Raw genomic sequence first — 11,116 nt, 5'->3', positions numbered from 1 at the left:
CTTCATGCAAAGATTGTGCTTTGTGGTTTTTAAACATTAGCTCATTTAATCCTCACAATGACACTATGGAGTAGTTATTACTGCACAGCTGAGGAAACATTGACTTTGAAAGGTAAAGCTACATGTTCAAGATTGCAAAGCTAGTGCAATTGTTTCCAAAGCCGGCACACACACAAGTTTGGTCTCCCGCTTCCTTGAGAGAATAGAATGAATTTAGAGTGGAAAAAGAACAAGAGAAGAGCTTACTAGGCATACTTCAGCGCAAAAATAACATGCATAGATATCAACGTCTTTTTAAGAATTTAAAATGCATTAATAGGGACTTCCCTGGTGGTCCAGTGGGTAAGACTCCACGTTCCCAATACAGGGGGCCCAGGTTCGATCTCTGGTCGGGGACCTAGATCCCGTATGCATGCCACAACTAAGAGTCCGCATGCTGCAATTAAGACCCAGCACAGCCAAAATAAATAAGCAGACTTCCCCAATTCTCTCACCATGTAAATATTTTTTTTAATAAAAAATAAATTTAAAAAAATGCATCAATACCTCTTAGCAGTAAGTTGGATCCTAGCCTAAAAAGTTTATTCAGATATTAGTACTGCCTTTGCATTACTTGGATAAGCCTTCACCAACAGTTTAACTCAGTTTTTAAGATATGCCAAATAACATTTTCTAATAAAATTAAAAATGTTTCCATTTTTAAATCAAGATTCAATGGACCATGAGGGAGGAGATATGGGGATATGTGTATATGTATAGCTGATTCACTTTGTTATAAAGCAGAAACCAACACTCCACTGTAAAGCAATTATACTCCAATAAAGATGTTTAAAAAAAAGATTCAATGGACCTTACTAAATAACATATATGGGGCCTGATTTGATATTTCTTACTAGAATAGTATGTATAGATTGTACCCTAGAAGAGTCTGTGTAATAAAGCATGGGTATATTGAAATTATTCCATTTGAATCCAAGGAACTACTAATATAATTTTCTTTGGTTTCCTGGCTAAGTTTATATCCATTATTACCAGAAAAATTTGCAGGGTGACAACCTACCACCAAAACCCTAGCTCTGTTCAGATCATTGAAAGTCTTCAATTTACTGTTTAGGTTTGTGCTATTTGTCTATCCTAAATCCCTCTGAGAATGTGGCCACATGGGGAAGTTCACCTCCAGGAAATCATAGACAGGCCCTTTTGGGGATCTTAAATGCACTACATGCTGCATTATGTACCCAACCCCCTTTCACAAACACTTCCAAACAGATGTGCTCCCCATTATTACTCATCAGAGAAAGGCAAAGTAAAACTACAATAAGATTCCACTCTAACAATGACTAGAAGAGCTTAAATTTTAAAACTGACAAAACCAAGTGTTGGCAAGGACATGGAGAAATTGGAACTCTCAAAAATTGATGGTGAGAATGTAAAATGGCACAACTTTACAGAAGTATTTGGCAGAACTCACTAAAGCTAAATGTATGTATTCTCTATAACCCAGCAATTCCATTCCTGGCTATATATCCAAAAGAAATGAGTGTTTATATCCATAAAAGACACATACAAGAATGTTCATAGGCACTTTTTTCATAATAGTCAGAAACTGAAAAGAACCTAAATGCCCATCGAAAGTAGAAAGTGTATATTGTGGTATAATTACACAATAGAATACTATACAGAAATGAGAATGAACTAACTGCAGGCAAAACAGGGTAAATCTCACAAACAAGCATGATGAAAGAATGCAGACATAACACACTGTGTAGTATAATATTTACAACTAAGTTTCCAAACAAATAGGACAGCATTCACAAGTAGGCAAAACTAATCTGTAGTGGTAGCTAACAGGATAGTAGTTACCTAGGGGTATTGACTAGGAAGGAATATTGGAAAACTACATCTTCATCTGAGTGGTAGCTATGCAGGTGATATACATGTAAAATTCATTGATTGTAGACTTAAGATTTGTGTACCATAAATATATACTTTAAAATATTTTTTATGTTGACATCAAGGCAGACTGAAACAGCATGAAAAACACTGACCAGCTTAAACTGGTTTTGCCTCCTTAAATAGGCTGATAGATTAATCAGACTCAATTATTTTACACAGACAGCACCATGCACGTGCAAGACAGGTACCCACATCTCCAGGATGATCCTGGAACCAAGAATCTTCAGTCTACGGAACTTAAAGAAATGTGGCCACTCTTTACAAAGTGAGAAGGCCTTCTGTAAGGAAAATCTGGCTGCCTGCAGCACGAGCAGCTTATATGGACTGATTCAAAACTAGCCAATCAGCTTCCAAGTTTGAAATTCCCCTAACACCTTAAATTTCACCCCAACCCTGGATCAGGGAAACAGATTTGAGAGTTTTGCCTCCTGTCTCCTTGCCGGTCAATCTCACAAAAGCTCTTTCTTTTCTCAAAAACTGGTGACATAGCATTGGCTTCTATGCTCATTGGGCAACAAGCTCTTGCACTGTAACAAGACCTGCCTTGAAAAGAAAAAGGATCAAGATATCAAAACAACTAAACAGGAACCTGGGAACATCTAGAAGGCAGAAAAGAGTCTCAACCGCTGTGATTTGGAAGGAGCATAGAGGAAGAAGGAAGGAGGTCAGCAAAATCTGGGGTATCTCTGAGTAAACAAACAGGTAGAGGTTCTCTCTCTTTCTCTTCCTCTCTCCCTCTTTATCTCCTGCATTTCCCACTTGACTCTTTCTCCAACTACAGTAAGGAAAGGTAGAAGCATTGCTTTGGCTTCCGGGGATTCCTGAACCTTCTCACTCTCTGGTTTTGCATGAAGGGTTCAGCTTCGACCCTAATGGATTTGCAGGCCATGCCCTATTTAACACTCTGGAATAAAAGTCAAAATTAAAGGGCTTTTATAGTGAGTCCTTATATAGTCTTTCTAACTGTTACACCTTTTCAATTTGTTCATTACTTTATTTCAGCAGCAATGGACTATAAAAAGACATTACCTGCACCGTAACGCAAACAAAATCAGCATCAGTTGGAGATGCTTATAGGAGTCACCTGAAAGAATTTTTTAATAATAAATAAATTTTAATAATAAACAAATAAATTTAACGCCATTAAGCGATTATTTCTACGGTATATCTTCACAGTGGCCAGTTTCAGTTGTCACTATAAGAAGGCTTTGAAATACTACTTTAAAAGTAGAGTGGGGGGCTTCCCTGGTGGTGCAGTGGTTGAGAGTCCGCCTGCCAATGCAGGGGACACGGGTTGGTGCCCCGGTCCGGGAAGATCCCACATGCCGCCGAGCGGCTGGGCCCGTGAGCCATGGCCGCGTAAAAAATGCACATTTACATGATGGTTGAAATTATTGTCCTAGTATTATCCAAATAGGTATTCATGGCTCAGGATAAAATTTTCAGAGTTATATCTCAAACAACATAGATTGAAATGAAGACTATGTCCTCTGGGAAAATGTAAGGAGAACTTGAAGTGGTTCTAGGGATGACAGAAATACTTACCAAAGGTTCAAGTGAAGAATTTAGTTTATGGATTTTGGATTTTCTACATTGAAGAGTTTTAAAGTGCTTCATAAAATAATGAATCAGGAAAAAAAAAAACCTTTGACCATTTTTACCTACATCCTTTAAAAGCTTATGTGTTCAAGTTTGGACAAAGAGATTGAATCTCAGGCAGTCATCTTGCAAGTGCATATAGTATAAGCTTGACACTTGAACTTAAAAGCGAAACAAGTATCTTATACACAGCTTAGTCATTTTACTGAATTCTAGTTTCACACTTTTGTCATCCTCACATCATGTTTCTGAATTTATAGTCCCAGGAGAAACTGTGCTTTAAGCTAAATGCAATAAATACAGGTAACTATATTTAAGATTAAAAATACCACTTTAAAAGAATAGGAATATGTGGCTTGTGTTCAAATAATAATACCGTTAGAAAATGTGGTTGAGTTATTGGGTAAGGTAAGTTCTCACTGTGTACTAGTAATAAACCCATGTACCTGCTCTCGGAGCGTCTTTGAATTCCTTAGGAAGGAGATAGATAATAATTCGGGGGAGAAATGTTAGTCAAACTAGTTAAGAAGTTTAAACCTATTTTACCACTCATTCTATGACTGCACATATTACTTCTCTACATCTGTTTCCACATCTGTAAAATGGGAATCATAATACTACCCACCTCATAAGGCTTTTATCACAAGTGAATGCTAACATACTTGTAAAGCAGTTAGGAAAATACCGTACACGTGGCAGGAGCTCAATAACTGAGCTCTTATACTTTAACCTTTTCCCTCCCGTTGACAATATTCACAGCCTTTTTATTTGTCCCCGTAAAAGACTTTCTGTAATATAAAAAGTGGACACAATAAAATACCACAGAAACCTAATGGAGCAGAAAATTGAAATGTAGAGAGAGATGAAAACAAGTTTATTTTAAGCAGAATACCGCATGTCATAGATTAGGCTGATGATGAGTTTAGCTCCATCCCAGTGGATCTGCAGGTGCCGACTCACACGTCCAAGAAGCCAAATCGCTAGTGTGACAGGTTGCTTCCTTCTTTCCCTCCCACCACTGCATACAACACTCACTGACTTGAAACTTAGCTGAGGTGAGCAGTCATGCAATCCAAAGAAATTACTCGTCCATCCAGAAGAGATCAAACTCACATCCCAGGAAAACATATAAGCAACACTTTGCTTTAAAGGATTTGGAACAGGAAATTGAAGCTGCAGCAGCATACAAAACTGTAACTAAAAGAACTAAAAGCCAACTCTACTGACAAAGCATTGCAAGGCTACAGTGAACGAGTGAGATTCACATTCCCTGTTCCAGAAAGAACATGCAGGACATGCATTAATGTTTATACAAATTTCCCATTCGTTTAGTTGGCAGGGGCTTGCTTTTAGCCCAAATAACATTCTCCAGAAGTTCCTGGGCTTCTTGTATCCCCTGTCTCACAGCAACATGAAGGAGCATCTCTATATCCCTAGGAGAGGCAGTTACTTAGCATAAAGAAAGGGTAAACCGAAAGAACCTGCATGTCCAAGTATTTAGGCTAAGGACCAGGTTAACACCTGTTTAGACTCATTCGAAGAAACCGAGGGAAACACATGCCGTTTCATCTGGGTTTCATCATGAGTGTCTTCATAATAAAGTCAAAGCCACCCAAAGAAGCAGTCTTACGACATCAGAATCCAGCTGGATACTTTTGCCCTATTTAGAAAAGTTTTTCTAGCCAAGACTCTTAGGTAATGTCTGAGACACCCCTCTCTTGCAAGCAAATTCTATATTTTGGTCTGGGAGTGGTAACTGGAGTGAGGCTCCATTCAACCTGCTCATAAGTCAGTTGTAAAACTGCCAACCAGCAGCTGTAAAAGAGAACATATTGACTGCACCATTTTGACTCGGCTGCTTCCACCTGGTCATTTCAAAATTTCGTTACCAAGTAACGCGTGCAACAAATATCCCTGAGCATTATACCAATTCCCAAGACTCACCCCATCATTCAGCCTCTCACTGAGACTCTCCCTTTCTGAACCTTGTCTACTCCTCAGCCTGAGGTGGATTAAGGGCCAGAGTTGGGGGGAGAGGTTATACACATGACTTGATAATGGAATATATGTCAGTTACATTACTTAAAACAAGCTGAAAGTTTAACGGTTTATTTGGGGGGCCCTATCAAAATGTCTCTGACTCCAAATCACTGCATAAAAATGTCACAGACTATGAACTCTTCAAAAACATTAAGAAAAACTTCTCCAGAGAAAATAGTAGTATTTCTCTTGATGACTGAGAATAATCAGAAGAGAATTAGTCCAATAAACACAATTTTATTGGAGAATTTGTGCCCCAAAAGAGCTTTCCACCTTATATTCATATATGTTCCATTCTGTTTATAAGAAAATGCTATAGGCTGTAAAGATGGTACTCCAAGGAGCCTTAGAAATTCACAGGAGACTCTTAGGATCATGAAATAACCTGGTCTTTCATCTTGGACTCATGGGCTACCTTAAGAACTTATTCTGTGGGCTCTATGCACGTGTATGAATCTTAGATTCCTTTACTTTGTGACTTTTATCATAACTCATAGCCATGTAAGTATAATAGATTAAAAAGGCAAGAGTGGGAAGTGAACTCTATATAAAATGTTTTTGTCTGTCAATTGCAGGTAATATATGTGGGCAGGTTTAGAAGGAATGACATCTCAGCGAGAAGAAAAAAGATAGCTAATTTCATTACCCTACTGCCACGGACCCAGTCATGTTTTTCACTTTTCCTACTGCAAGGTTAAAGGAAGCCTGAGGATGGTCCTGCTGGGAGGCTCGTCTGAAAAAGAAAGGAAAAGAAAAGGGGAGTGGAGATGGGCTTGGGGAGGAGTATGCAAAAAAACAAGGAAACAATCCTGTGAAAATGCATCCCCTTAATCAAACCAAAGGCAGTGTCAACACATATATGTAACCATTACTGGAAACCATTACTTCCGTCTTATATATCTGGACAAATGTTAATAAGCCTCTTTCATTTTAAAAAATTGTCTCTTATTTGAAACAAGTACAGCACTTTTTTTTAACATCTTTATTGGAGTATAACTGTTGTACAATGGTGTGTTAGTTTCTGCTTTACAACAAAGTGAATCAGTTATACATATACACATGTTCCCATATCTCTTCCCTCTTACAGCACCTTTTAAAACACAGATGTTGTAAGAATATTTAAATCACTTATTTGTTCCAAACCCATTCATCAGCTTTTCCAAATATTAGAATAATTACAATCTTCTCTCCAAAATATATAGGAAATCAAAATATAGGAAGGGACTATCTGGGAATGTTAGGAATTCAGTAACATGTGACCTGATCCTTAAGCACTATTTCCAATTGCCGAAATAGAAATGTAATATGCCGGTACTTTCCAATAGAACTTTCTACAAAGGTGGAAATGTTCTATGTCTGCACCATTGACTTTAGTAGCCATTAGCCACATGTGGCTATTGAATACTTGAAATGTAGATAGTACAACTGAGGAACTGAATTTTTATTTTTAATTCATTTAAATTTAAATGACCACATGCGGCTAGTGGCCATCATATTGGACAGTATAAATTATATAATTGTCTTGTTAGTTTGCAGTTCTTTTCATGTTAATTAAAATAAGGAAAAAAAGTCCAAAATACAAGGGAAATGTACAAAAGTTTGTTATCTTTAATGCATACAACTTTTGAAAAATGAGCAGGAAAATAACAAAATCCAGTGGAAAAGTGGTCAGACTACATGAATAGGCCTTTTGCCGGAAAAAAATATTAAAATTACAATAGACATTTAGAAAGGAAAGCTTCACAACTGACAAAAAAGAGAAAAATGTAATGATACACTTTATGTTGTTATTCAAGTTGGCAAAAATTAACAAATGATTAAAAACAATATTCATAAGCCGATGAGCATTTATACTAGAGGGAACCCAGACGATTTTTCAGGATAGTTTGGTAATACATATCAAAAACTTTAGAAATGAGGATTGTCTGACCTGATAATTCCATTTTTATTTCTTCTCCAAAAAAAAAGAAAAAAATCACTAGTCAGATGCACAAAAAGATCTACATGAAAGGCTCTTCCCAACAGCAGCTAATGATAGTAAGAAAATAGAAAAAAGGACTAAACATAAAATAGTGAAATATTCAAGTTAATTAAGGTATATTATGTACATATTAATTGGAAAATAGTCTAGAAGAATACTCACCAAAATGTCAAAAGTAGTTTTTACTGTGCTATGGGATACAGGTGATTTGGGGTTTTTTCAAGGTTTTCCTCATTAGGCCTAAATTATTTTATAAGTCATAAACCATAAAATATATTTTTAAAATATGCTGGGGGAAATCTTGCCTTTGTAATGCTTTTCCCATCCCATTCCTGACAGTGGACTCCATCACTGAAAAATGTAAAGATTTTTCAAATTGGCTTTTAATTGTATGGTCCCATGTAAGGAAGGTCTGGCTTACAAAATGCTGTTTAGGACAACACTTCTAAAACTTTAATGCACATACTAGTCACCGCAGAATCTTGTTATAATGAAGATTCTGCTTCAGTAGGGGTGGGTTATGACGTCAGATGCTGCATGTCTAACAAGTGCCCACCTAGTGATGCCAGTGGTGTGTGTGTGAGGTCTTAGTCTCAGTAGCAAGGGTTTCAGCCAAATACAGTTAAGCACCAACCACCCTTAGCCACTCTAGAACCATGTCATTCCCTTCCTGATTCTCCAAGGTATTTCTTCCGTTGGCAGGTGAACTTGGTCAGAATATCCACTTCAAACTTCGTGTTGAAATGTGTTACTGAAATGGCTTCCTCTGCTGGTTCGCGTTTACTTTAAAGAGGGGTGGGATGGGGAGGGAGGGAGGGAGACGCAAGAGGGAAGAGATATGGGAACATATGTATATGTATAACTGATTCACTTTGTTATAAAGCAGAAACTGATGCACCATTGTAAAGCAATTATACTCCAATAAAGATGTTTAAAAAAACCAAAAAAACAAAAAAACCAATGCAGACTTCTAGAGTAGTGGTTTGACCTGGCTACACGTTACAGCTACCTGGGGAGCTTTTCTGCACAGTTCAGTGGATCTGGAGCTAGGCATTAGTATGTTTCCAAAGCTCCCCAGGGGACTTAAATATGTAGCCAAGTTTGCCACTCACTATTCTAGTGGGAAGAAAGAAAGCATCTGAGAAGGATAATCTCATCAATACACAGGCAATGGCAAATCCATAGCTGTGCTCACTTCTCTCTCAGATAACCAAACACTTCTCAGGATCATAAGAAACTCTGTACTTTAGCATTACCCTATAGAAATACAGTGCAAGCCATGTGTAATTTTAAATGTCCTGATAGCCACATTAAAAGTTTTCAAAGAAATAAGTAAAATTAACTTAAATAATATATTTTATTTAACCCTATATATCCAACACATTATCATTCAATGTGTAATCAATATAAAGAATTGTTAGTGAGATATCTCACATTCCTTTCTTCATATGAAATCTTGGAAATCCAGTGTGTATTTTTCAAGTACAGCACACCTCCATTCAGACTAACCACATTTCAAGTGCTCAATGGCCTATGTGGCTAGTCATTGACATATTGGACAATGTCCCTTTAAAGAGTACTATGGCAAAATTCTACCTTAGGGGGTTTCTACTTTTAAATAAATTGAGACTACATGAACCCAAAGCCAGTTCTCTATACTAAGAGACTTTGGACCTAACTTGTCCTGATTTTCTCCCACCATCTCCATGTAGAATGGAGTTTCTAACATCTCAGAGCCTATTTATTTCCATTCTCTAACCTTTAGAGTGTCAGGTGGAGTGTTCAAGTGCATGTTTCCAAAGTTATTCTTACATTCTCAAACTGTAAATATAATATGAAATATTTTTCTTTGAGAACTCATCAGGCCAATGTTATACAATCAGAATTATGAAAGCTGCCTGTGGAAAAATTTGCACACTGGATATGAACAAGTTGAATGAAATTTAGGCCAAAAATGGAATAAACAATAGGTAAGATGTATTTCTACTTTTAAATTTCAAATGAATGTGTCTCTTATGATCAAGAGCTCACATTTTTAATAAACAGGTAATGCTAATACAGAGCACTGTTAATAAAATTATTGATGTTCTGAATCTTGACCTAGAATGGTACATATTCTCCAATGTAGCTCTTTCAAAGCTAATCTATTGTTTGCTTACATTGTGTAGACTGTTTTTAAACGTATCAAAAACATCACCTCCATCACTACTCTTACTTCACCACCAAGATGAAAAAGAAGAGAAGGTACCAAGACTTTAAGAGAGTTTACTTTATTTTTATTCTAGGGAAAAAGCACCCAAATCATAAGGTTTTGTATTTCCATACTTCCTGAAATGACAGCTCTAGAGTTTTGCTTTTGGTAGGTGTTGTCTTTCTTACCTAAACCAATGCATTGCCATCTCTTCATCCTTCACCACACCAGCTCCTGGGTAAAACCAAAACGTAGCATAGGAAAAAAGGGACTCAGTTAACTGCTTGATGCTAAAATCTTCTATGTACCTAGAGATACATAAATCTAACCAGCAAACCCCTCTCCAACCCCGTCCCCCAGTAGAATAAGTGTCAGAGGAACAAAGACGTTACCTTTTCAGGTATCTCTGGCCAACAATATGCTGAGCACTGGGGTACCCAGAGCAAGCATAAAGATGTGCCACGTGGAAATGGAAGCTCTGGGAATACAGCCAGATGTAAAGCAGAGAGATCATGCTTCCCATTATGACCAGGAGCTGGAAAAGAAAAAAAAAGGAACAAGAAAAGAAGTGTGGGGCTATACTTCAGATATGGTCATATGTGGGAGGAATGAGTATATTCTATGAGAAAGGCATTTCAAAATGAGATGTAATTTACTGTCACTAGTCTTTTGTTTTTAGTCATTCTGAAATGTAATTTTTCTGGGTGATGTAATATAACTGGATTGGGTAATTAACTAGGATTAGATGCTGACCAATAGGACCTTGCTGTTTATAAAAGGGAAAAAATGGAGGCAAAAACAAAAGAAGAAGTAGAAAAGAGAATTAGTATGTGTGCTATTTGGGCAGAAATATCATGGAGATTGGTAAGATGAGAGGGAGGAGGGCTTCCCTGGTGGCGCAGTGGTTGCGCGTCCGCCTGTCGATGCAGGGGAACCGGGTTCGCGCCCCGGTCCGGGAAGATCCCACGTGCCGCGGAGCGGCTGGGCCCGTGAGCCATGGCCGCTGAGCCTGCGCGTCCGGAGCCTGTGCAAAAAAAAAAAAAAAGATGGGAGGGAGGTTCCTGCCCGGCTCTGCCACAGTCTGGAGAACCCACAGCCCTGGTCTGTTTTTCTGACACTTTCGGCCGCTTCTACAGGAGTAAAAGACCTACGGATGGCACTTTCAGCTTCCCCTCTGAAGAGGTCCAGGGGAGCCGGTGGACCTCCAGAAGATGAAGGAAGATGAGAACTCACAGTTTGCTAGGGCTGCCATAGCAAAATATGACAAACTGGATGGCTTACACAACAGAAATTAATTTTCTCACAACCTACAGCTAGATTTTCCACATCAAGGTGTCAGCAGGGTTGGT

The 11,116-nt window shown here is 38.0% G+C and overlaps 1 protein-coding gene across 1 annotated transcript; it reads right to left on the bottom strand.

The window, feature by feature from the left end:
• Positions 1-4,855: 4,855 nt before the first annotated feature.
• On the bottom strand, positions 4,856-10,281 carry LOC112065639 (secretory immunoglobulin A-binding protein EsiB-like). The gene is made up of 4 exons (XM_024126579.1): positions 10,163-10,281; positions 9,956-10,003; positions 6,242-6,328; positions 4,856-4,988 (listed from the first exon to the last, which is right to left on the bottom strand). Exons 1-4 carry the CDS (start codon positions 10,279-10,281, stop codon positions 4,856-4,858), a joined length of 387 nt encoding a protein of 128 aa, XP_023982347.1.
• Positions 10,282-11,116: the final 835 nt, after the last annotated feature.

This window comes from Physeter macrocephalus, chromosome 7 (genome assembly GCF_002837175.3).
Source record: "Physeter macrocephalus isolate SW-GA chromosome 7, ASM283717v5, whole genome shotgun sequence".
In the NCBI taxonomy this organism is placed as follows: Eukaryota; Metazoa; Chordata; class Mammalia; order Artiodactyla; family Physeteridae; genus Physeter; species Physeter macrocephalus.
This window is presented reverse-complemented; position numbering and strand designations above follow the sequence as displayed.

Bases quoted from the DNA above. Each gene is read 5' to 3' on its own strand.
- LOC112065639 (XM_024126579.1), bottom strand. From the start codon at position 10,281: ATGATCTCTCTGCTTTACATCTGGCTGTATTCCCAGAGCTTCCATTTC. The intron at 10,004-10,162 runs AAGGTAACGTCT...TTGGTTTTACCC, and splicing joins GTTGGCCAGAGATACCTGAA to AGGAGCTGGTGTGGTGAAGG. The intron at 4,989-6,241 runs GTAATGAAATTA...TGCCTCTCCTAG, and splicing joins ACTGGGTCCGTGGCAGTAGG to GGATATAGAGATGCTCCTTC.